Consider the following 24,997-nt stretch of genomic DNA (forward strand, 5'->3'; position numbering starts at 1 on the left):
TACATGCGTTGTGCGTCAGAATGTAACAGCCGTTGCCTGCTGCTGCATAACCGGAAGGCTTATCAAGCGACAGACCAGTCAATCTGAAGCATGTTCTGGAAGACAGCGACGACCTGCCCGCGATGACAGGTGGACTTCCCTTGGTGGTGGACCCTTTTGGCCAAGTCTGTCCACCCATCTGGGGCTATCCATTTATATCCCTGTCGCCCAGAGTGCTAACTGGAATATCGTCAGTAGCTGAATGAAGAACAGACGTATCGCAAAGATGTCATTCTTGATGAAGCGTCCTCCGGTCACCTTCGCTAAAGCATAAGCATCAGAGCCGACGGCAGGGAGGATCACAAGCCAAAATTAAGATAGTCGGCTCGAGATCTCATCTCAGGGGATGTCTCACTCCAGGTCTCAGATAACAGAGCCTAATCATCGTCAATGGAATCTTTGGGGACCATCCCGAACATTTCGGGCCAATCCCGGGTCCCAAGTGCCGCCTGGTGCGCCGGATGTCTACGGGCGCTGATCTCGTGGTATCACGGTGATGATGGCATGAAAGAAAACAGAGGGACAATTCCACGGTCCATTTTCCAGGCGGAATAAGAGCGTCAGAGGCTCAACGCCCAACGACCGGCAGGGTATCATCAGAATCGAATCATGTTGACATGCGCCGTGACCGGGTGGTGGAGGGCATTTTGAGTGGAGGTCCGTCTTTGGCTGACAGCTTTCCAATCGCGAGAATCGACAACGGCCCGAACGCCGCAATTCATTTGAATGTAATCCTTCATTCCAACTTGTGACACAGTGTTCATTGCTTGAGGCTTTATTAATGTTCTGGCCAGTCTCGTTTATGTTTCGTGTGAAAGCTGAAGCGACTGCAAGATATCCATACGCAATTGAAAGATGCTGCAGCGCCATGTTTCTTGTCACAGGTATTGCGATCCGTCGCAAGAGATATGCGTGATATCTTTCTGCAACTGTCCACGTCCGTTGGTAGCTCAAGCTCCATGCATGCTATTTAACGTTCAGCCGACGTCAAGTTGCCGACAACCATGTCATATCGGGTACACTCGCAGGTACGACTGCAACCCATGAGCCGTACCTTTGTAACCCAAACAACCTGCCCCTCAAACATTGCTCTTGCGAATCGCAGATGTCAAGTCTCAAGACTTGGAGGTGTGATTCAGGTGACTTTGGCTGGCGGTAATCCACAGCTCGAACCCAGGGAATGAATCGGCGTCTAAGAGCACCCCGCTAAAATCCCCAGCACAGGTCAAGTCAAGACCGCAATCCCGGAAAAAGGGGTACGCTCAAATAAAGGTAATTTGCGTATCCACAATATCAAGATGATGGCTTGCTCGTTTGAAGATGTAAAAGACAATACCTCCGATTGATGTTGACTTTGAAGAAAGGGGAAGGAGAACGTGCCAAGATGTGGAAACACGCGTTTTGATTGCAGAGGATATTGTAAGTGGGCTTTGGCAAGCTGTTGCGGTGCAACACCCATTGTTGATATTGCGTTAATGCGATTCATGTTTGGATATATCTGTACTGGTTATTGCCGATCCAAAACTTATCTGCCTTCTTTGCTAGTATAACCCACTGTTATACGTGGAGCGCCAAGTTTACAGAATGAGGTGCATCCCTAAGCGACCCGTCTTGGTTCATCTCCCATGCAAGTTTGCGCTGTTGTACCTGAACCGTGCTTCACGAGAGAGGTTTGTCATGTCTGTGTGCTTTTGATACACGCATGGAGCAGGCAAAGACCCTGGGCATCCCAGAAGATCGCGAAGCACTGAAGCGCTGGAAGCCCGCGGATGGCGCGATGAGCTTCGGCCGAGGTTTAGTGAAAGGCCGGGATAAACCTGCCCGGGGAAGGGTGCTGGATCAGTGTCGTTATCTCGGGGTCCAGTGATTTTCCGCTAGGGCCATAGTGCAATGCGATTGAATTGTTGCAGATTCCGGTAGACGCACAGTAATGAATGAGGCATTGGCTGAGGTCGATACTCTGTTTGAAGTTGATGATAACCTCATGTTTCGAGAATCAGTAAATTCGCACAGTGTTTCCCTTTCTTCAGCTGCACTGGCAACCCACCCGTCGTGGACATCATCTGCTGGCATCGTGGAGCGTGGAGTTGCGTTGCTGGCAAAAGGGCCAAGAAACGAGAAATGGCACCCCCCACACGTCGTCATTTCACACTCCGTTATTAGCCCCGTTATCGAATCAAAAGAGGATTGGGCCCGGCGCCTGGGCGTTCAACGGACAACGGGCGACCAGCGCCAGGACCAACTCTACGCCAGGGCATGTTGAAGGCCAGTACTGCGCTGTATTGAAGTTCCTTTGTTACCAGTCAAAGAACGCAATGGTAGGGGAATCACCAAAATAGAAAGTGAGAGAAGAGATGTCAGCTTTGCTTTGGATCGGAATAATCGATCCGATCACAGAATGCATGTCTCATTTATACCCCGACATCGCAAAAAATCTCATGGATCGAGTATTCTTTCGTCCTGGCAGGTACTGCAACGTGATTGCCTGTACCTAGGTTCTGCCAAACGAGGTACAAGCAGTTCATGTACTCCGCCTTTAGCCTGGCCAGGCTGTCATACAATGAACCACCATGATTTGCATGCCGTAAAACAGCCGATACTTTGATTCAAGTACTCGATTTACCCGCAGGCCTCAACTGCACTGGCTCCTGCCAACTACGAGCCCCCAAAAGTCACTCTCTGGCCTGTGCCCACTGGGAAATGCCCTGTCCTTCCTGTCCAGTGAGTTTCCACTGTCCACTCCCCACGACACGACGCTACTTCTTGATTTGATTGATTGATGGGCAAAGAGAAGCCAGGCTAGGCTTACTCCTTCTCCTTTCCCGCTCACTCGGCCCTGGTTTTTTTCTCCCCCCATTCAATTCTAACCCAACCTATCCCGTCACGCCCTGTCCAAGTCGACGAGTTGTTCATCATCTTAACCACCACCACCTTTTTCCCTTTCCTTTCTCCCTCTTACCTTTACGGTACCTCTTCCTATTTCTTCCTCCGCCTCGATTTTCCCGTCTGCCTTGCAGCGGCTTTGGTCTCGACAGCGTTCTTCTGGTCCGTCGTGTTAAACTCGTCTCTCGTCTCGTCACCGACTTCTTGCGATTTTTTAATTCTTCGCACTTTTTCTCCGTCCCTCCGAGACCCTCGCGTGGTTTATTCCCGAGAATACGGCCCGTGGCGAGTAAACGTAAACCTTGCCTTGCGCTCACTTTCCAACGAAGCGGAAAAGGTCACCGACAAAGCTTAATCATATTCTTATCTCTCTTGGGTGAGTCGAGACCTCGACGCACAGGATTATGGTCGATTTGTCAACGTGTTGCGACGAGGGGCCCCGGAGCGCTTGGTGGTGCCTTTTGATGGATCCATGTCTTAGCTGGCCGATGGTGCGCATCTTGACGTCGGCCACAGCGGCAAATTTCCTCATCACCTTTCGTATTGCCCTTGTTTCTGGCACCGTCCTCGCATTGCGCTGCACATCGCCGTCGCATTCTGTCGTCAACATTCCGCAACAGCACCAAACTGACCAGACATTCTATCAATAGACCCTTATTGTCCAAGATTTGAAAGAGCCCGAGCTGAATCGTCTACGTCCCGGTTTTTCCCATTCAACCCCGAGAACATTGCAACATGTCCTACTACGACAACCCTCAGGCCCAGTGGTCGTCCTCTACTCCCAGCACCCAGCAGAATAACTGGGAGCACCAGGGTTCGACTACTCCGGTCCGCGCAGGTACGCCAGATTCACGATCGACCGATAAAGAATTGTAATTAACGCATTGATTTGTACAGGCGCCAGCGGCCCTCAGCCCCAGGATGACTACGCCTTCTCGTATCAATTCGATGGTATGTGATGGAGCACGCTCAGAGATCTTGTCGAGTTCGATTGTCCTTCAAGCCTGTGCTGATGGCACGACTTGGCTGGCATATTCGAAATCCGAACAAGACTCGACTCTACGAATCAATCAAACTGACCCAATCCCAGAGGTCGATCGAGCATACGAGAACTTGCAAAAGTCTGGCAAGGGCTATGGAATGGGTGGTCGCCGTGAGTTTTCTATCCTGCGCTGCTAAGCCTGCCAAAGGTTCCGACATGAACGGATGAACTGGTCTGGTTGAGTGTACCAACAAACATACTGACAAGATCATGCAGACTCCCGTGGTTCTCATCACACCCCCGGCCCCCGCCCGCACTCGGTAAACAACTTTGATGACGCCCGTGGTCAGGGACCCAATCTGCAAAACTTCTACGCAAACCAGCGTCATCAACCTTCACGAGGCTCCAACGAGGCAGAGCAGGTCATGCAGGCTAAGAGACGGATGGCAGCTCAGCGGGAGCGAGAGCTTCGAAACCTGCACACAGAGCAGCAATATCAGCGAAGTAGGCCTCCCTCTACTGTGTAGCACATTCAACTATGACAAAGAAACAAGATGGCATATAGAGAAAAATAATGTGGTCATGGGCGACCGAAAATGTCGTTGGCCCAGACGCCGCTCGTGTTTCTTCCCTCCCAATTTTGAGCAGCATCTATGTAATATCGTCGAGTTTGTTGAGCATGGGCTAACAGCTTTTCTACGTAGCCGTCCTTTCCGAGGTGCCTCTGCCGCCCAACAAGCACATGTCTGAGGAGGAGACGCGAGAGTTGATTGCCCGTCAACGAAGTGCCCTTTATGGTGAGGGTCCTTTTGCAGACAAGGCAGGATACGTGGATGAGACTGGTAATGTCCGCACAGGTGCCCCTGTCCCTAGCGGACCCTCAAGCATCCGTGGGCACTCCCCTCTTGCCTATGACAGCGTAGGCCGTGCTCCCCCTACTGGCGAGGCTGGCACTCCCGCCTCTGGTGGTGATGCACACGGTCCTCCCACCGAGCCCAACTCGCGACCTCACAGCACAGTCAGCCCACAGGCTGCTGGACCCACAAACAAGGTCTTTGACAACGCTGTGGGTAACCAGAGCCGTACAAGTACATCCAGCCCAACCGGCGGCTCTCCCTCTCGGGATCTGACTCCTGGTTCCAAGCCCAACCAGGCTGGTGCCTCTGTAGCTCCCATTGGAACTCGTCCTTCTGGTACACCCACAACTTCAGCTTCATCGAAGCGATCCACCACTCCTCTTGCCTCCCCAGGTGGCTGGGGACGTGGCAACGGTGTCTGGGGTCAGTCGTCCGGTCTCGGTGCTCCTGCTAGTGTCTGGGGTTAGAAAGGTCCGCTCACTGAGGATTAGGGGTAGCAACAAGGCGCAGGATTTGAAGTTGCATTTGGGACGGCGCAGAGGTAAACGTGCATTGCGGTCGGTATCTTTGGCGAGTACGGTCTTTGGCAACTCACATCTCGAGTTGAAGACGGTACGAACATTGCAGGGCACTCGGATCTGGCGAGAGCCGGGTGATACAATCAAGGTCACAGGTGTTGGAAGGGACGGCATCGACTAGGGAGTTGACATTGTTTTTCAGTTTTAGTTTTTTTTTTATTTCAGCAGGAGGTTACGAATTGGTGAACTGGGAGTTGCATTCGAACATTACTGGGGCGTCGCTATATCGTCTCGTTTATACTTTGAGGGCAGGAAAAGCGGTGTCGGGTATGAAGAAACGGACAGGATGGATACAGTCTCAGTCTCGGGATTGAGACGATTCGGAGTCTCTGGCCTTGACGACATTGTCGGTCTGACTCACCGTGGGAGCGGCAACTATATACCCAACAGGGCGGTTCTTACGGCGTTCACTCTGTTTACGACGACCGATCAGCCTGCGAAATCGACTACGGCATGTGTTAGCATCAACTGCGTGGCGCGTTCGGAGTTCCTTTCACGATGGAGGCATTTGAGTTGTCGGTGCGCATACCATGGCAATGGATTGGAAGGGAACCTTCAAGGGTTTGTTTATGCTCACAAATCGGCGAGCGAAAAGGAATGTGTTTATATACGGCGAAAACACCATAAAAAGACCAAAAAAAAAGACGAAGACAAAAATGGCATCTCAAGGGGTTCAAGGTGGATCAAGGTCAGGGTCAGTTATCTTTCATGTCTCTCATTTGTACTGGTTTGGGGAAGGTTTCGGTTTGGGACAGGTTATAGGGAAACGGTTCTATAAGGGTTGTTTTCGCAAGGGAAAGGAGAAATTGTTTTCTGATTTCGAGATGATGCTTAGGCTGGGGTAAGCCGGGTTGATAGTAATTGCGAGAAAGATCGGGGATAAAGGTAATACAAGTTTATTACGGAGTTGATCTGTTGGACGAGGAAATGTACCTTGTGAGACATGCATGCTGTGCGAGGTGGCGGTCGAGGACGAGATCTGAACAGATCAGAGGAGGCCCAGTCACCTGAAGTACTGACACCTGACAGTAACAGTACCTTCTCGAGGCGATAAAAATAAACCATCAAATCAACTAGGGAACCTTATCTCGCGTTAATTAATTAACGGTAGCAGATTGTGCAGATGATGACGAGAATTGCATGTGCGCGTCATGGGAATATCCGGAGCCCCCACCCGAAGACCGTGTCCGGACGGTCTTCTCCCCGCCAGGACCCTCAATCGGGGTCCCGAGTGCAGGCACCGGTGAGCATCTCATATGCATCTTGCAGTCAAGCTGCAGCTGGTGAGGGGAATGAATGACGGGTACACTACGTGACGCGATTCTTTTGTTTATTTTTTCGTGTAGGTACATATAGCTCATTGCTCCCGCTCCTTATTTACTCTGTTCACACTGCATATTGACCTGTTGTATTGTTGTTGCACAATACCGACAAAATGCCCTCCTTTGACGAAAAGAAAGCTTACGTTGAGCAAGAAGAAACGTTCTTCGACGATGGGCGTGAGATTGAGCTTCTGCACTACATCTATGGTCGGTCAGACATTGATGAGCTGCGAGGCTCGCCGGAGCGTGTCCTTCAAGCCATTGATGAGTTTGGACGTACGAAGAAGTATCTCATGAACGTGGGTGAGGACAAGGGCAAGATTGTAACAGATCTGATCGCTGAAGTGAAGCCCAGAGTCATGGTACGCCAACTGGTCTCTTTACTCTTTGTGAGGAACTTACTGACTGGTACTGGTGTAGGTTGAACTTGGAGGCTACGTTGGCTACTCAACCCTCCTCTTCGCCAACGCCGTCCGCGAATCCGGGGGCACACACTACTTCTCCCTCGAGCGCAACCCCGAATTTGCCGCCGTCATAACATCCCTTCTCGACCTCTCCGGCCTGCGCGACATCGCCCGCGTGATCGTCGGTCCCAGCGACGCAGGCCTAGCCCGCCTCCACGCCAACGGGACAATCTCCAAAATCGACCTCATGTTCCTCGACCACTACAAGCCCGCGTACACGAGCGATCTTAAACTCTGTGAGCGTTTGGGGCTCGTAGGACCGGGTAGTGTTCTGGCGGCTGATAACGTCATCAAGCCAGGGAATCCACCGTATTTGGCGTATGTGAGGAGTAGTGTTGCGGAGAAGCGTGCGGCGAAGGGGGGGAATGAGAAGGAGGGGTTTACGGATAGAACTGCGAAACAGTATGCGAAGAGAGAGGGGGAGGAGAAGATTAATGAGGAGGAGGGGGATCCGAATCTGGTGTATGAGAGTAAGTTGGTTCATAGCTTTGAGCCAACCGGTGTTCCTGTGAGTACCCCCATGCAACCACTGTCATTACTCTCGCTAACAATTGAAGGACGCTGTCGAGATTACAAGATGCACTGGTCGCGAAGATTAGAACTCTTTACCTACCGATCAATAGAATTGACTCCAGCGTCTCGCGAACTCTAAAGCGACTGACTGCCCCTCAACACCAAAAGAATCATCACGGGCTCCCCGCCCTTACAAGCGCCCTCGTCCCCACGCCACCTCATCCAATTAAGAGCCACGCCCGGTTAGCTCAATCGGTAGAGCGTGAGACTCTTACGAGTACGCGATCTCAAGGTTGCGGGTTCGACCCCCGCATCGGGCTGTTCCTATATTTCGATTGCGAGCGTTTGCGAGGCTTTCTTTTTTTGGTGTTTTCGTGTCTCGTAGTAGTGTTGTAGTAGGTCATGGGCTTGGTCTATGAGGGAAACAACCGGGTTACAGTCCTTTGATGACTCAAGTTTCGTGCTGCATTGCTCTGTGAATGGTGACATCTCTCTGAGAAGTTTACAACTGCTTATGGTGGGTGAATGCTCGGATACTGATGATTGTGTTGGTCTGTTCGTTTGGCTCTCATCCTTGCTGGTTCATGCATGTAGAGGTACTGTACATATGACTTAACCTCAACTTACTCGTTTTTTCTAGGCATCATCGCCTCCGTTTGTTAGCATCAATTGTTGGCGTTTGTTGATTGACTGTTCCTTAATACGTGGTTGACGCTGTGAAGGACGAGTAGTGCCAGCGCCAGTGCCCGCATCAACAACAAACGGGACTCCGCAGTCAGTGAATCACTGGGTAGGACCGAATTTAAAACTTTACCTGGGCTTGCCTTTTATTTATTTTTTCTTCTTCTTCCCTCCCAACCATTTTAACCTCATCTCACTTCACCTCACTTCCGTCGCACGGCTTCTTATACCCCAGGCAGTTGCAAATAAGGTTACTGATTGAGTCATCACAAAAGCATATTATCCTGTTTTAAATTGGGAGACTTATCTTTGTTGAGGGAATGTACATATTGCCTTCCAAAAGCTGAAGTTAATTGGGATTTTTCAGTGTGTTGGCTTGATATGTCTCGTTGAGATGTCATAAGCTTTAACTATCAATCAATCAATCAATCAACCACTTCCGTTGCCTAATATCTTGCTTTTGGCTGAAAAGCTACATGTCCTGATGGCTGACTTCAAAGGTATATAAATGAGTGCCGCATTTTTTCATTCTTGGGATATTCCAACGTTGCCACATATCTTTCTTGTCTTGACAGGTAGCTGACAACATCATCTCTACCCATCTAGCCGAACAAAGCGAAAAGTCGGGAAAATGCATCTCCTTGAGCTACACGATGACTCGTTCTTCGACCCGCACGGTCGTTTGACTGGTTCCTACACGGCCACGGACCTCACGCCAGATAAGTTCCCATATTGGGACGACGAGTTTGGTCAATCTGGTAAAGACAAGGAACCGCAGGTCCTGCCTAGATGCTGCCTATGTTGCTTCAAGTTTGAGCCATGTGACTCTATCGTCGTTCGTATGTACCCTTGTCAAATCATCTGTCCCAACCCCCTACTAACTCGCGACAGTCAACCCCAGAAATCCTCACTTGCTAGATCCCTGGGCGGGTGAGTACATTGAGCCAGAGCGCATCGATCCGACTGGCTGGGAATTTGCATGTCGCCGTCCCCTTGAGAAAGGTTACCACCCAGAATGCGTGCACCTGGTTGCAAAAGGTCTCCCTTTTGGTGACTCCATTCATCGCGCCATCAAGGACCGTACCAGTTACGGAGTCGGCTACACTGAACTTCTTCCATCCGTTGAAGCAGCCCGCGTACGTCGATTGAAGAAGAGGTTTGCCCAAGAGCTCATGGCTATCGTCGGATATCGTCTTCCCCTCGAGATCTGTGAGAATATTGGCCGTTACTGCTTGAGCGAATATGCGACGAAGCTCATCAACGACGTTTGGTCAAACAAAGACTTTGCGGGACCTCGGCATGCCACCCTCCGGGTGACCAAGTCATGTTCCATCTGGGCACAGCACGTTGAGTTTGAGGGTCTCCAGTACATCAAGTCTCTCTCCACCACTCGTAAAAGCGAGAGTGACATGAAGCTCTTCGAGGCTACCTCCGGCATCCGTGTCAGTGTCTACTTCGCCGAAGACTGTTTGGGTATCCGTGAAGTTGTCATCACTCAAGATGACAACAATACTTCACTAAATCGAGATAAAGGCTTGAAATGGGTTGTTAACCGTCGAAAGGCTCTTCCGTTCAGCTTCAAATACAAAACCGATGTAAGTTACTTTTCCATCCTCGACAATACCGGTGATCTTCACTTACTTACTGGTTTTGCGCTTTTAGGGTCTGAAGCTGCGTGACTTGGCCATAACTGAGATAGAGAATGAAGATGCAAACTGCCTACAGAGGCGCTGGGCTGTTCTGCCTAATGACCTGGATATTTCCCAGCTCGCTCCACCTCCACCAGGGTGTAACTTTGAAGTGTCAAATGAGCCGATCCGTGCAGTTGACTGGAATCTACCTGGATGCCGTGGTTACTCCGTTCTCATAGATGGCTACTGTATCTGTGACATCATCTCGAACAACATGGCAGGGCCATCTTCACAGTTGGTGGATGTGAGCAACGAATATAAAGGTGTTTGGTTCTACGTACCCGTTGATCGAGACGAGCGAATCGCGGAGCTTTGGCTTCGAATTGAAGATCGCGGCAATACATATACATGGCATCGAAACTACAAATGTCTTGTTGTAAGTTACGATGATACCCTCAATGCTAGGTATAAACACACTTATACTATTCTAGATGCGTACGAATAAAGGACGGAGCTTTGTTCTCGGTTTGCAAAGTGGAAAGGCCAGCAAGTTCACCTATCAGCCGATCACTACGTTGTCGCTGACCGATCCATCTCGAATGCTATATTGCAAGACCAAAACTAGGTTCTGGCTGGGCTTTGAACAAGCAATGACTTGGGACCAGCACGACATCGGCATTTCACTTCCAAATTCATCCAAATCCACTCCTTACCAATTCAAAGAGCTCAATTCATCGAATGCTGAGCTTCGGGATGTTAGGGCAGTTGCTGTATGCCGAAATTGGAGATACTCTAAGGATGCGGGAATTGTCGGCATGCTCCTTACATACGCCGATGGCCATCAACGATCTCTCGGGCAAATCCGTCTCGATTACATGGAGGCGCCTCTCACGGTTTCTTCGGGAAAGATCTGGCTTGGCTGTGACAAGTCAGAAAAAAAACCTCTCCCTAATGGCTTCTGGCCGGGGACATTCGAGATCAAGTGGGTTGAGATGGATAAGCCTTTGCAGGATAAGAACCGGGAGTACTTTGAACTACCGCTTACAGGCTCTCTTAAATGGGAAAGCTACTCGATCGGGGACCTTCAATCAGTGTGTCATCATGAGAGCAGCGAACTGCAAAATGAGATGGATCGGGTGCTAGCCCGTGAGGCTGAGTCTGGAGGACGTGCTCCGGGAGTGGTCAAAACGTTCTCTGTCGTTGTTTGAAACCCAACAGGTCTCCCTTGATATTTCTTGATCAAATATTTTCCCTTGAAGTACTACGTAGCTCAATTGGGATGGGCTGGATGGGTGGTAGTGAAGGGATGTTTTGTAGACTTTTGTAAGGAGCATATCCACCTCAACTAGGTAGACAAAGCAATCTGCCTTCATTCCCTTGGGGCCCGTGAATATCAAGTTGTTTCATTAAGCTCTAGTCCAAGATAAATAGCGGATGCAAAAAAAAGACATGTCCGCCTCCGACTGTTCCCACATGTTGATTGTAAGCGTTTTCGTTGCTTTCATTTTTGGTGTTTTGGTTCTTTGACGCAACTCCTCCAACGGCTTATTTACATTAAGAATGATAAGTACTGACATTATTTGAAGTCTCAGTAAATTATCTTTTTATTATTTCGTGAACTTAAGACTCTTCTTGTCTGATCTTTCGTAGAACTTGGTGCTATCGTGGTGATGCTGGTCCAAGTCTGAAGTAACGTACTCCACTGCATCTTGGTAGGCAGGCATTTGCCGTGTCTTCCACCTAACCTATTAACAATAACATTGTTTCTGAGTTTCCCTTCTTCTTTTTGTTCGGTATTTGTCAATTGGCTGTTGTCACCTCTCGCGTAGGAGTCTTCCGGTGGTATTCTTGGCATCTGCCAGGCACTGCCAACTTCCGCTGTGATAGCATTCACTTGCTCATTCTAGACATGGACACCTCACCTCTTACCTAGAGCGACAAATACTTCCCAGACGGCGAGTCGTACACTTCAGTATCACACGACAAGGGATTCCATGCAGGTTGCGTTGAAATTGTAGGCGATAATCTATCTGCCAAAGGTTTCCTTGAATCCTGTACATGGAACATCCTTGACCGCGGGTTCCATGATTCATTCACTCAACCACCGCCCTCTTTTGTGGCTCTGCGCACAGGAGGTCTCAAATCATCGCTTGCCCTGGAGCTCATGCACGCCATCAGCAATCGACTTCCTGTCGAAATATGCGAGAGAGTTGCAACTTACTGCTTGAGCGAATATGCGACAAGACTCCACCTGGATGCCTGGCAACATCGGGATTCTGGTGGCCCAGAGAAAGAAGTCACACTGCCGGTTTTCGATGGCCAAAGCGTTTGGGCCCAGTACGTTGAGATCGAAGGTCGCAATTACGTCAAGTCCCTGTCAACCATTCGTCTGAACGAGAACGACTCGAAGATTTTGGTGGCCGAGCCCAATTTCTCGTCAAAGATGCAGAAGTCACCTCCGGTCGACAACATTACCTTCTGCCTCCTGCGTCTTGGACTAAGCGCTGCACACGGTGGATCAAGGAATCGATTGCTGCGGACCTGAGACGAGCTATCCACGGTGGTCTTCCAGAAGAGATATGCCAATACATTGCAAATTTCTGTATGCGTGAACGCGCATGTCTCATTCTACGAGAACTTTGGCTGGACCCAAACCGTCCCAATTGTTGGATTAAAAGTCTATTCATTGGGAGAAACAACTTTATTTGGGCCCAGAATATGGAAGTCGAAGGGCTGCGCTACGTCAGGTCTCGATCGACCCGCCGCCTCACCCAACAAGACACCTTGGTCTTCAAGGCCAGATACAGGAAGAGGGGCGCTCGCAACAGACCTGAGGCTTGCTTAAATATCTATTACTCTGAGGACCATGGGGGAATCCGGGAAGTGATCATCACAGAGGATAATGAGCTGCCCTCTCTGAACATGGGACCGGGTCTCTCTTGGAGCATTTCTCGTCATCAAGACACTCCACTGCAATTCGTAATATGGTATGATGTAAGTTCACCTATCCTTTCATACGATATGCGCTCACAGATCGGAATAGGACATCAAGCTACGCTTTCTGACAGTCGCCCAAACTCTTGAGCATGACATGAGGTACGAACAAAGATCTTAAGGGGTTTTTCCAGAACGATTTGATTCATTTTCACAAAATGGTGATGGTCGTCGGAGATGCGTTGGACAAGTACGTCTCGATTGCCTCGACCTTCCCTTGCCAGTCTACTCAAACAACTTCTGGCTTGGCTTGGTGGACATGGACGACATAGAACCTGAGGAATTTTGCCCATGGCATATGAGAGTCACCAGCCTTTATCTGTCTGAGCCCGTGCCTAACGAGAATACGAGGTACATCAAAATCCCATTCAGTGGAAGACTTGAATGGGCAGTTTTCGGCTTCGCTAGTGCTGTCCGACACGTTGAGGGAGGGGAGCCGTGCGATGAAATTGGTCAATTCATGGCCGGTAGGAAGAACGTCTTGGACTACGCAAGCCCAGATATCAAAACATTCGCTGTGCCGATTCGTGGGAGGGAGAACCGATCTTGAGTGCGTTTGGAAACTAGGGGAGGCGACAAAGCTTGTGATCTCTGTCCTAAGTGAGAAAAAGACTTAGGCAAGTTTAGTACTGATTTATTAGAGTTATACTAGTTCTTCTTGATGCATTGCCTTAATCTTTCAAGTTTTCTTGGTCTCTAGGGGGGATGGAGACAGAGTTTCACCGAGTGTAGACACATCCTAGGGATGTAATGTCAGCGTGGTTGCGATTTTCTTTGACTAGACAGGGTCAGAAGCGAACCATCTCATTCGCGGGACAGGGTAGCATACAAACGACAACAGTGTCATCAATACGGAAGTCAAACCTGCAGAGACCACACGATGGTGAAAAGCCTGTATTAGCCTTGTAATAAACTATCTCCAAATCGTCACTATCAACATCGGAGTCGATAACATCATGATCTTCAAGTTGGAGATCCATTGTGAAGGCGTCTGTCTTGGTAAACTGACCACCAGACGTCAGCAAATTGTCAGATGCGTAGGTTGGTTTGGGCGGTGTTTGAGGTGCCGTTGAGAGCGCGGCCCAAGGAAGTTTCTTGATGTAAGGGAATGGAAATGCAATAGAAGAAATAAGAGTTCGAAGTTCAAGGTCTGCAATGGATGTGGGCCCTTCTTCGTGTGGTGAATGATGGGTTTGCTGTTGGATGCCACTTTGTTGACGCTGGTGTGCACTGTCGTCCAATTGTCAGAAGCCTACAGCAGCAAGACCAGGCAGTGACAAATAGTGATGGTAAGTAATGGATGTCTATGAGGAGATTTTTTTGAAGGAATTGATTATATTTGTGTTGTCGGATGTCAAGGTAGTGAGGAGTAGTGTATCATGATTCTGAGTTAGACTTGTAAAAAGTATCTCTTGCCGTCATACTCCAATGATTGGATTTTCCATGCACAAGCATACATCTAATTTTCACTAATGCTACATTTCTACTGCATTATAAGACTCTGATGGGCATTTGGAGCTCTTAAGCAAGCACTAGGTAACTTAGGTACTTAGGTATCCGAGTGCCAGTAGTACCAAACGCGTGCCCCTGAGCAACACGGTTATCGGTCTGGCTCGCCGACCTCGATCAATGAATGGCTTTCGCTCCACTATTTTTTATTATTCCTCTTCCTTGGGGTTCTTTCTTTCTTCTTGGTTACTTCGTCTTTTCTCCTTGCCTTCTCTTCTCTTTTCTTTCGACTCATGCCTCACCTCGTCTGACTTCGTCCCGATGGAACTCGCGTTCGAGGACCGACACTTGGACCCTTCCAAAAGGGACTTTTCAGACTTGGACTTGTACGAAATTATCTGCAGCCTTTGCGGGTTTGACATCACCGAAGCAGATGAAGATGAACTCGTCGAATGTAAGGTCGCAAATCTGCCGACTTACGGCATAACACTGACAGTTACAGGAGAGAAAGCCGCAGAACCCGGAATAGTTAAATGCCATGGCAGAAGAGCCCACCCCATTGTATTACATCACGAATGCGTTGATTACGCTGAGTCCTTGGCTTCGGGTAGCCTGCGAGATCTCGCTGGAGCTGCCGTCACCATCCGCGGGAGCTTTAATGAGCCTGGAGAAATGTGCGACCCTCGCCGCCGCTGGTAGGAGAACGCCGTCACACAGAACCTCTTCCAGGCTCTTTGTGGGCGTCTACCCAAAGAATCTGCAGATATATTGCCGTTTACTGTGTTCGCGAACCGTCAATTCAGTTCATTCATGAACGATGGTCGAGGCAGGGCCGACCTCGACGAGGGTTCATATCAGTTCCTGTCCACGGCCACACGACTCTATGGGCCAAGCACACCCATTTTGAAGGTATTCGATACATCCAGTCGTTCTCTTACGACTCTCAGGGTGGTGATGAAGAAATGCTCATCAAGGGGAACACGGAGGAGCCTTTGAACGTTTTCATCCGTCATAACCATCTAGGAGCCAACAAGGCTGTTATAACTGAAGGACAGGAAAGGCCTGAGGAAGAGGAAGTCGATGAGCAGTGGTGGACCTGTCATGCTCAACAAACCCGCCCATTCCACTTCAAGGCAAGATTTGATGTAAGTGTTGCCAGCTTCATAACTGGGAAGCAGACGTTTCTGACAAGCCTGGGTCGAGGGTATCAAGATCCGGAACCTCGTTGTTGTCAAAACCCCAGGTACTTTTCTCAGCTTCGCGTTAGCCAGTCCTTGCGAGATACGATGGGCTATGCCTCCGTCGCTTGTGAAGTTTTCGCCCAAGATCCCGCTCCCTTATGGCATGTGTTGGACTGATGTACAAAGTCTTGACTGGAATAAGCCAGGGACATTCGGCTATTCTTTCCTTCTTCTTGGCGAATCTTTCTTGCAATGCAATTTCCACGGGGATGGACCGCCAGTGCCTTACCACAAATACACGACAGGTGAACCCAACCATGTCATGTGTCTGCATTTTCCCATGAACCCTAACGAAAGAGTCTCCGAACTCTGGGTCCGCCAATATCCTGAAAGAAAGGCCACTCTCGTGGTAGGTTACCAACTCTCTTGTAGATGTATGCAGAGATGTCACTGCTAAACAGTGGGTGATACAGATTGTCACAGATCACGGCCGCAGCCTCGTCCTTGGAACCCAGCAAGATGGTCCGGGTGCGACATACCATGTCATCACCAAACTACCACAAGATAAACCTTCCTCCATGTTCCACTCGCACGCCAACAACCTCTACTGGTTCCATTTCGATTCTGTGTTTACCTGGGAAAAGCCGCAAACCCGACACATCCAACCTGCTTGGAAGACTGCGCCCGACATGACCATCGACACCCACTACTCATCAGCAAAGCTAGACGGAGTCAGAGAGATTACCCCGTGTATAAAAAGAGCGCTTTTCACTTGGGGAGAGGATGAAATTATACAGGGTCTTCTCCTCACCTACGATGATGGTACTCGAACTTGTATTGGTGAGGTTCTGTATGACGACCTTGGGACGCCGCAGAAAGTAACTTCTGATACTTTGTGGATGCGATATGTCGAATACAAGGATGCTGGTCTTTTCGATGAGAACATCCACTGCTGCGATTGTGGAATAGAGTGGTATGGCTTCTCTCGACCGCTGCTACAGTCCTTCTCCTCGCACAGAGAAATGGATAATCTCACTGATGAACAGGACTCTGACGAAGAACAAACTTCTCACGAAGGCGATAGCTCTGCAGAAAATGACAGTGAGGACGAAGCAGAGAGTGACGACGAGTATGACAGGTTCCAAAGTATATCTCACTGCCCATGAGAGGAAGGTTCGACTGGGTCAAGGACTCTGACGGCAGTACATGTCTATTGTCGCATCACATGCGCAGTAGACCGGATAACGAGATGCTTCATGTACTGGCCGAAGACGCCAGGTCCAAACGCGAGGACCCAGTCGTTAAATCCTGTACCATTCTGACTGGAGAAATTAGTAAGTTCAAGACGGGTTCATCTTGACAACAAAAACTCATGGTATGCTAACTTGAGCCACCAACCAGCTCCAAGAAATCTCCGAGACACGGAAAAGGTTGCCGAAGAGTTTGACAACTATAACATCTACGGGCTTTGAGGCCAAAATTACAATTTTAAGAAATTGACATTGTCTTTCGAGTTCTCTGGATGTTGGGCACAATATCGCAGGCCCTGGGTAGCTAGAGACGGGGAATAATCACGACTATGTACAATATGGACATGCTAAGCGTTTAGGAAGAATACTAATGGCAATGCCTTCGTACAATGACAAGTTCATGCCACACCTCATAAGAGTTCTAGTATGCTCACATGAATATGATCATAATATTGCTGAGTATTGCTGAATTCATTGAAGTATCTTCCCATGCCTAGTCACGGAAACCACCTCGTGTTTATACTGATGGGTTGTTTTCTTGTAACATTGTGTAGACAGGGGACAGATTACCAGATCATCAAATCAGGGCCGCGTACGGTAGGTAGATAATGAACTCAAACAAATCAAATGCCTTCTACTAGTCTTTTGAATCGAAACGATCCTCTCCAACTCTGTTCTCTTCATTCCAGCTGATGGAGCCTTACCATTCGCGCTACCCTAAACCAGTCGCCCCCATTCCAAACCCTTACTAGCGTCATATCACGACCCCCCTGTTTGGAGTTTCAACTCAACACCACGTCTCATCTTTTTCACAACACGAAGAACAAACATAACAACTTGCTCTCACTAATCTCATCAAATAATCCATTCCCGTGATATGCTCAACCCATAATTGTCTCACCCCATCGGCCCGGCCCGCAATCTATCTCAAGTCTCATCCAACCTCACTCATCTCATTCCTCACGATGCTCTCATCATTCACTACCAAGCTCGCCCTCAAAAAAGCAGGTATACCAAGCGATGTCTTCGACTTTTCAGAAAAGAAGCGCGAACCAAACAAACTGCGCAAAAACCCACCAGCAGATCTCGATAATGAAACTGATTCAGGCTGGACGTCTTGGATGTCAATCCGTTCTCTTCCGCTTACTGTTCAGCCGTGGTTGACGCCTCCGCCTGCTGCTGTTGCTAAGGGTAGACTCCCGGGGATAGGAGATAAAGCGCCAGTTGATAAGACGGGGAAGTTGAGGGTTGGTGGGGGGAAAAGAGTTTTGCTTGTGTTTTTACGGTGTGTTGGTTGTGCTTGTAAGTTGTCGTTCCCATGTCTTGAGGTAGGGCTTTGCTGATTGAGTGCAGTTGCTCAAAAGACATTCATTAATCTTCGTACAATGTCGAACCGGTATGGAGATGCATTAACATGCATAGCCGTATCCCACGCCTCTGAGCAAGCAACTCAAAAATGGGTATCCCTCCTCGGCGGCGCATGGAGCGTTCGCGTTATAGTTGATGAGGAGAGAGCTATTTATGCAGCATGGGGTTTAGGAACAAGTAGTATGTGGTATGTGCTCAATCCAACGACGCAAGTGCAGGGATGGAAGGAGTCGGGATGGTTGGGAGAGAAGGTAGCTGGAGCGATACAGAGGAAGGAGATGAATGAGAAGAAACCAATGAATACCAATAGTATGGACGATGAGGAAGACGATGGGCCTTTGACGACGATGGGAAATAAGTGGCAGGAAGCTGGTGCTTTTGCTATTGATGGGACTGGAACGGTGATTTGGGGTGGGAAAGCAGCGAGGGCAGATGATGTTATGGAGTTGGAAGATGGAGCGAGGATCTTGTTAGCCTGATATGAAGGAACATAGATATCTTGAAAGAAATGTTAAACGAATTTGCTTTAAGCGCCAATGTGTCTTATCAACGGGCACGCACAACAAGCTGCCCTGATACCTCCTCCTTCTCCCATTCTCTCCCAGCCCAACTCTCCAGCAACATATCAATACCCATATGTTGATGTACATTGGCTTGATCGCTGACATTAATGAAGCATTTGCTATACAGAAAGTTCCAGTCCAGCCGACCCCTCCAAAGTATCCTCAACCAGGCCAATCCTTCCTGGGAAGGGTTTCCACCATGGAAGGTTTGGCCAGTGGACGGAATCACTCTCATCGACTCAACGACTGCGCCGCTGGGGTGAAACAATCTGCCTAGCCACATCTCTCCAGCCGGATCAACCTCGGTGGGTGAAAGGAGATGATCAAGACGGACTTGTCCTACCGACTCCCTCGAGCCATCGGAGTAGGCAAAGATGAGACCGACAATCCCCGTAGATCCTGGGATCCAACTTCTGCAGGGGACGACTTCAGTCACAGCTCCAAGTCTAACCGATTTATTGAAGACCTGCTGGGCACTCATCCTTGAAGACCATGTAGATGGGTCGTGGAAAGATGGGGGGGCTTCATTCTTATCGTGGCGTTTGTCCTCACAATCGAATGCAAGGCAGTCGACGCCGTCTCCCTGAGAACTGAGCCAGAGACGAGAAGGTTGTGTGGTCAATAAGGCCACACGTTCGAAGATGGCATCTGGTTGGGCCATATTGGCGTTTGCTCCTAGAAAGAAAACGCGTCCCTTGTTCGTTCTCAGCTATATCGCATCAGCACCGATTCACCTATTGCCGTCTGTCCGACCTTTGTAACGTACCAGAAGGATATCGCGCCAGAATTTTGGCCTTCTCCTAAGGCGCCAGACTTCGACGATCCGCTCGTGCTTCTCGACTGGAAAATATAGCCACACTGCGTGTAGTCGGTCTCCTCGACCTTCACGATAGAATGAAAAGTCCTCGCTCTCACGATGACTATGCAAGTAAAGAAGGTCTTCGTCAAGCAAGCATGCTGAATAGCCAGTGATCTCAGGGCTTTCACACTCCAAAACCTTGAAATAATGTCGACCACCGGCCCTGTCATCAAGGTTCAAGTACCAGATGGCTTCTGGATTTGGTGGTAGCAACGACCACCTTGCCAGCGGAGCCAGAACGTCTTCTGACGATTTCACCACATGCAAGTCGCGCATTTTAAAACCCTGCGGTTTGGTCTTTTGTCAATTCTCTGACTTTCGCTCAAGTCACGGGCCGACTCACATCACTGTACCATTTCAAAAAGTAGCGCTGCGACCTGTTGGTGTTTTGGAAAGTCCACCAAATTCCCGGCTGTTCATAGTTGGAGCTTCGTGTCACATCGGTCTCACCAAAGGAGACCGCCCTGACTCCAAGGTGGTCTGAAGCGAAATAGACTCCGTCTGAGAGTTGCTGCGGGTCGGAGACCACCAAGAATGCGTTTTTACCATCCTTGTTTGAAAGGCCTTGGAGGTAGCGAGCATTTTCGAACGTGGCAGATAGTCCCCAAATTGGTTTTGATGGATCGACAACGAAGTGTAAATATCTGGCCGTTTTGCCAGCAAGGAATTTCACCAAGTTTGGTGCAAGAATTAAGTCTCTCACGCCTATTCGAGCCTGTTCTTGAAGAGCGTCCAATGTGATATCTGCATGCTCCCCGGAAGTACCAAGGCAACACTGTTGAAGAACTAGCATTCTTTCCCGTTTTCGGGAATCCGAGGGTGGGAAATCATGGCATAGGAGGTTCGATACAACGTGCTTGTCAAAAGGAGGGAATCTTCTCTGGCAGTCTAGGTGTGCAGCAAGAACAAAGGACCTGGTTCTCCCCCACTGGCGTGGTGAAATATACCGTGGGCTTTCCGGATTGAAGATCAATGTCTCGTAGTCGAACTCAACCGTTGCTGGTGCCCCAGAACCCGCTATAGTGACAAATCAGTATTTGGAATAACTCGGAGTAACAGACCGAAGTGAAAAGACGAACATTCAGAAGGATGGCCAGGTCTTATCACTCTGTCCCCATCGCAAAAGTCAAAAAGGCACAGACAGCAAAACGACATCCAATGGAAACTCCGCCCTTCCTCCATCGTGTATCGGTTGAAAGGGTTCGGAGACTTGTATTAAGTAAGAGCCACTTCCTCTGTATATCGAGGTTATAGGTGACATCACCAGTTGTATGTCCAACCTTGGACTCTTAAATCAAGCTTCATTTCAGCCATGTAACACTCCCGAAGAACACAGTTTCCCACAGTTCCGGTAGTCCAAGTATACCGACAAAAGACATAGACATCAAAGTGAAATCTAGAGATGGACATTGCTTTTTCCATCTAATGTGCCCGCCCGTTCTATGCACTTGAACGCGATTTCGTGGCGTGTCAAGCCAGGCCCGCGACGTTTGTATTGGCAAGAGAGCAGCATTGCAATCATTTCAACCAATGGAAATCAATCTTGCAGGCGGAAACGAGCATTGGTTTCCTGTGCAAACCCTGGCCTATTCGATGGGTTTGTGATAAAAGGCGCTTGACCGCTGTAGTGAACGGCAGCGAGCCGGAAAATGTGGTCTCTGGGACGTTTCAGGGTGTCCTTTGCGCACCGTGACTGGCTGTACTGTTGCACAGAGCAGTGCCTCTTTTTTCTCTCTCGTCGACCGCTTGGTCGTTCAAGACGGATCACAAATGACGTCGGTTGGGGAATTGCAGGCATCGTGTTTGTAGGCGTTTGGCCCTCGTGATGGTCAATGAATGAGCAGTCATCCGATACTGTCGGGTAGGCTAAGAAATCATCATGTATTAGAGTTGGCACCCGCTTGGCTGCCGTATCCGAGGTGAGCGCCAGGTACGGATATTTGTTGCAGTGAAATAATATTCTGGCCCAAATATCGAGAAGATGATATTGTGAGAGTCAAAGTGGGGAAGCAAGAAAAGAAGACCTCGATAAAAGGTAAGCGGGGGCCCAATCGTTTACCTCAGCCAGCCGCTGCTTCAACATCATACATGGAAAGAGTAATTGAGTTTGAATGGCTTGCACTTGCCAACAACCCGCGACTTTTACAGCCACCTCTCGTCAGCTTGAAGTCAGCTTTCAGCCCCAGCAAAGTCAAGGCACGACGTTTGACTGGTCACAGGGAGACACACTGTGCTTCAGCTCCGAAGGAAACGACTGACGAGGTAACTCTAATAAACAACCCAGACTCAAAATAGACCTCAAAAAGGTGTGGTCGTACTCGTAGCGGTAATAGTTGCTTGTAGAGTGTGTGCGCCATAGTCAATAGAAGACACGAGCTGAAAAGACATGGCTAAAAGTAAAACCACAAAACAAATAAACACTTGTAACATGGTGAACGGCAGAGAAAGGTAAAGTCCCAGAGCTCCCCTGTCCCTTCATGTGGCTTGAGGCCGGTGGATGATCTCCCGAGACCAAGACGTGTCCAGTGCTGACCTGACCTGAGTGAGAACAGGAATAGTGCATAGATACGGACAGGGAAATCGTATAGACGTACCGTATCGCAGGTGATACGAAGAAAGAGATATGCTACGTAACAGATCGCCGAGAGTAAGATTGGCCAAGACAACCCGCAAGGGATGAGCTTAACTCAGCTTGTATCTCTCTAAGTAATTATTATGTGTTGAGGCTGATCTTGTTCCTGACATTGGCAGAAAAGGGATACGCTAAGTTTAAGCAGAGTTATTTGGTGGCCCAGAAGGGAGACTCAAAGGTATGACAATGGCGCAGAAATTTCGGTTTGAAAGAGTAAGAGGCTGATTTTTGGTGAGACATGATGGAGAATTCAATGCCGCCTAAAGTTGATCGAGATGCTAAGTAAAGATACGAGTGAGGCGTATCCTCTGCAAAAGATAACTTAAATTTGTCCTACCACAAGAGGGTGTCTCGGCATTCTCAAATTGGGTTATTGGCTGGGCGAAACAGACACTAGACTCCTGAGGTGTTGCTACATATTTTGTTGATTTTTGGTATTTTGCAGAATTCGATTCAATAGTTTGGTGGGGTCTCTTCAGCCTTTGCACGAAGCATGACGAGAGGCGGAGAGCGAGCTGTTTGTATGGACATCTGTTGAGGTCTCTCACAAAGTTTAGAGCACGCCTTGACCTGTTCGTCCATGTGCGCTGGCAATCCAGGGGATAACTAGAGTTCGGAGGCAAACACACGGGCCGTTGTTGGGCGTGTTCACCAAATATTCCCGTATTATCCGATGTTACCATTGATGATTGATCAAAGTTGTTCAAGTCGTGTTATGTTGGTTCGCGCCCAGCAAAAGGTGGATAATTGCTTCAGGTTGATTTGACATATCACGATTGGGTGTGATGTGTATAAACGGGGTTGAAGCGAGAGCCAACAAACGCCACTGGAACATTACGGTTATACTGTCAATGATTTCTGATGGAATCCAAACAGGTTCTTACTGTTTATTGAGCTCATCAGAGAGATACATTACCACTATTGCAGTGTAAATATCTCGATCCTAGGCATGTCCACGTCTACAAATGCATCAAAAAGGGAGGGCGTTCTCCTCCACACACATGCCGACATCATCACAGTCGCAGATTAGTTAGCTTTACCTGCATCTTCCCCACACAAACACAGCATCTTCCATTTGAGGCTGCATCTCAGCGGCAGGGCAAGTAAGGCACCATATCCGTACCCGCCACGGACATATCCGGCCGTGAATGTCCATTTACACTTCAGGTTTGTTACGACGTTGGGTTATTTTTGCCATCAATGATCACTATCGTGGTGCCCAAACCCAGAAATCCCATCTCACAAAGGGGTCCTGAGTTTGAGGGGAATTGGAGGACCGACCCCTCGACGTCCAGAACCCGACCTCTCAGGAACGAGATGCTCTGATGGGTGGTGACTTTATAATAAAGTATCATCTGACATAAAGTTGTGTGTGATGTAACCCTGATGGTTGGTAGCGGCACAACAATCCGCAAGCCTGGACATGGCATGGCATGGCATGGCATGGATGCATCACAAGCGGCCAGGAGTCACCAGCCGGGGATAGATCCAGGGCTAGGACAAGTGGATACAGCCCGTACGGCGGCAGGGGTGGACTCCATAGCAAGAATCAGGGTCCCTGCTCGGTATCCTCCCCTGTAGATACTGACACAGCGCTAGCCAGGAGGTGCCATGAGGGCGAAGCGGCTGTAAATCCGACAAGTTGACGACTGTCTACAGGTTGTGTCGTACAGCGTATCTTCAATGGGTGCGGCTAATGTGATGTGATGTGATCTGAGAGAGGCAATCTTGGGCCCCAACATTAAATTGCCGTCGACTCTTTGTTAGTGGAGGCCAAAAAACAGTCAGCACTATCGGCAAATCGCACGGTATATTGAAATAAGATACTCTCGCGTCCTATGGGTTGGAATTATTCCATCCAGAAGTAGAAGCCAGACCAGACCAGGGCAGGGCAGGGCTATTTAATTCCATTGGGTTCACTGCTAATAACTAAAGATATTGCGGAGGCTTGCTGCCACGCGCTGGGCGTTAGCTTGGTGGATCTCTCTCTGTTCAGATGGATATCATTTTGTATGTGGTGACCCTGAGACTCGCCCCGTTCTGCGCCCTGAGCTGTTACTGTCAAAGTCACCCGCCGCATGCCAAATGTTCCCATCCCTCCGGTCTACTGAAAACATTGACCCTTTTGTGATCTTTGCTTGGAGTCGACTCTGCTGAGGCTGCTCTATTATTCCTGCTTTCTCTCAAGGTTACAAAGGCCTATTCGCTGTGGCGGACGGTGAGGTGTCGGGGCTAATTGGAGTTGACAGAGGTCAGCTGGAAACACTGTACTCAGCACTGTGGTCAACCAATGAGTGCAGTGAATCTCGAGCAGCAGCCGCAAAGGTTGGTGCGTAAATACACCTCTATAGATTGTCCAAAATGTTGAGGGCGAGAGTGTAAATAGGGCTTAGGTCAGCTCATTCTTGAATAAGTCCATTTACCTGCAGGTGAGCTTATGCTCTCGGAGGTGTGGACTATTTACAGTACAGCTGTACATAATAAAGCCCGAGTCCCAGGTACAGTGCGACCTGCACCTCACACCCTCGCCTTAGTCCCCTAGGTACCTGCTGCACTAACTAAAACTCCCCGTGTGCCCCGTAGGCCTGTGCTGTGTCTCCCCAATAACAACGACTACCGTAACGAGGTATCGTTAGGTCCCCTCAGATCAGAAGGACCACCTCAGTTCGGCTCGGTTCAATCTCAGTTTCTCAGTGTCTAGGTCTCTCTCTCGCCTTTTTGTCTTGATTGATTGATTTGATCTCTCTCCCT

The 24,997-nt window shown here is 49.1% G+C and overlaps 6 protein-coding genes and 1 non-coding gene across 7 annotated transcripts; 6 read left to right on the forward strand and 1 right to left on the reverse strand.

Annotated features, from left to right (window-relative positions):
• Positions 1-3,491: 3,491 nt before the first annotated feature.
• On the forward strand, positions 3,492-5,427 carry FOBCDRAFT_430 (uncharacterized protein). Its single transcript, XM_031180643.3, has 5 exons — positions 3,492-3,760; positions 3,820-3,873; positions 4,013-4,075; positions 4,181-4,408; positions 4,609-5,427. Exons 1-5 carry the CDS (start codon positions 3,658-3,660, stop codon positions 5,226-5,228), a joined length of 1,068 nt encoding a protein of 355 aa, XP_031041411.1. The 5' UTR covers positions 3,492-3,657; the 3' UTR covers positions 5,229-5,427.
• A 1,144-nt stretch (positions 5,428-6,571) lies between these two features.
• Positions 6,572-7,917, forward strand: FOBCDRAFT_210123 (S-adenosyl-L-methionine-dependent methyltransferase). The gene is made up of 3 exons (XM_059609304.1): positions 6,572-7,023; positions 7,082-7,633; positions 7,683-7,917. The coding sequence occupies exons 1-3, from the start codon at positions 6,775-6,777 to the stop codon at positions 7,722-7,724; spliced, it is 843 nt and encodes a 280-aa protein (XP_059463766.1). The 5' UTR covers positions 6,572-6,774; the 3' UTR covers positions 7,725-7,917.
• On the forward strand, positions 7,876-7,958 carry FOBCDRAFT_t3. Its single transcript has one exon. It is a non-coding gene; the product is annotated as a tRNA-Lys (tRNA).
• A 992-nt stretch (positions 7,959-8,950) lies between these two features.
• Positions 8,951-12,495, forward strand: FOBCDRAFT_266612 (uncharacterized protein; the record flags this gene model as incomplete). The annotated part of the gene is made up of 5 exons (XM_059611394.1): positions 8,951-9,158; positions 9,211-9,914; positions 9,982-10,386; positions 10,442-11,152; positions 11,884-12,495. The coding sequence occupies 5 exons, from the start codon at positions 8,951-8,953 to the stop codon at positions 12,493-12,495; spliced, it is 2,640 nt and encodes an 879-aa protein (XP_059466538.1).
• A 2,219-nt stretch (positions 12,496-14,714) lies between these two features.
• Positions 14,715-16,740, forward strand: FOBCDRAFT_266613 (uncharacterized protein; the record flags this gene model as incomplete). The annotated part of the gene is made up of 4 exons (XM_059611395.1): positions 14,715-15,088; positions 15,220-15,538; positions 15,597-15,983; positions 16,048-16,740. 4 exons carry the CDS (start codon positions 14,715-14,717, stop codon positions 16,738-16,740), a joined length of 1,773 nt encoding a protein of 590 aa, XP_059466539.1.
• An 853-nt stretch (positions 16,741-17,593) lies between these two features.
• On the forward strand, positions 17,594-18,671 carry FOBCDRAFT_254993 (uncharacterized protein; the record flags this gene model as incomplete). The annotated part of the gene is made up of 2 exons (XM_031180651.3): positions 17,594-18,126; positions 18,178-18,671. Exons 1-2 carry the CDS (start codon positions 17,790-17,792, stop codon positions 18,669-18,671), a joined length of 831 nt encoding a protein of 276 aa, XP_031041419.2. The 5' UTR covers positions 17,594-17,789.
• A 67-nt stretch (positions 18,672-18,738) lies between these two features.
• FOBCDRAFT_235049 (uncharacterized protein) lies at positions 18,739-20,796 on the reverse strand (the record flags this gene model as incomplete). The annotated part of the gene is made up of 4 exons (XM_054702666.1): positions 18,739-19,464; positions 19,522-19,899; positions 19,958-20,631; positions 20,676-20,796. The coding sequence occupies 4 exons, from the start codon at positions 20,794-20,796 to the stop codon at positions 18,739-18,741; spliced, it is 1,899 nt and encodes a 632-aa protein (XP_054558641.1).
• Positions 20,797-24,997: the final 4,201 nt, after the last annotated feature.

This window comes from Fusarium oxysporum, chromosome I (genome assembly GCF_013085055.1).
Source record: "Fusarium oxysporum Fo47 chromosome I, complete sequence".
In the NCBI taxonomy this organism is placed as follows: Eukaryota; Fungi; Ascomycota; class Sordariomycetes; order Hypocreales; family Nectriaceae; genus Fusarium; species Fusarium oxysporum.

Bases quoted from the DNA above. Each gene is read 5' to 3' on its own strand.
- FOBCDRAFT_210123 (XM_059609304.1), top strand. From the start codon at position 6,775: ATGCCCTCCTTTGACGAAAAGAAAGCTTACGTTGAGCAAGAAGAAACG. The intron at 7,024-7,081 runs GTACGCCAACTG...GTACTGGTGTAG, and splicing joins AAGTGAAGCCCAGAGTCATG to GTTGAACTTGGAGGCTACGT. The intron at 7,634-7,682 runs GTGAGTACCCCC...TAACAATTGAAG, and splicing joins TTGAGCCAACCGGTGTTCCT to GACGCTGTCGAGATTACAAG.
- FOBCDRAFT_430 (XM_031180643.3), top strand. From the start codon at position 3,658: ATGTCCTACTACGACAACCCTCAGGCCCAGTGGTCGTCCTCTACTCCC. The intron at 4,076-4,180 runs GTGAGTTTTCTA...AAGATCATGCAG, and splicing joins CTATGGAATGGGTGGTCGCC to ACTCCCGTGGTTCTCATCAC. The intron at 4,409-4,608 runs GTAGGCCTCCCT...TTTTCTACGTAG, and splicing joins AGAGCAGCAATATCAGCGAA to CCGTCCTTTCCGAGGTGCCT.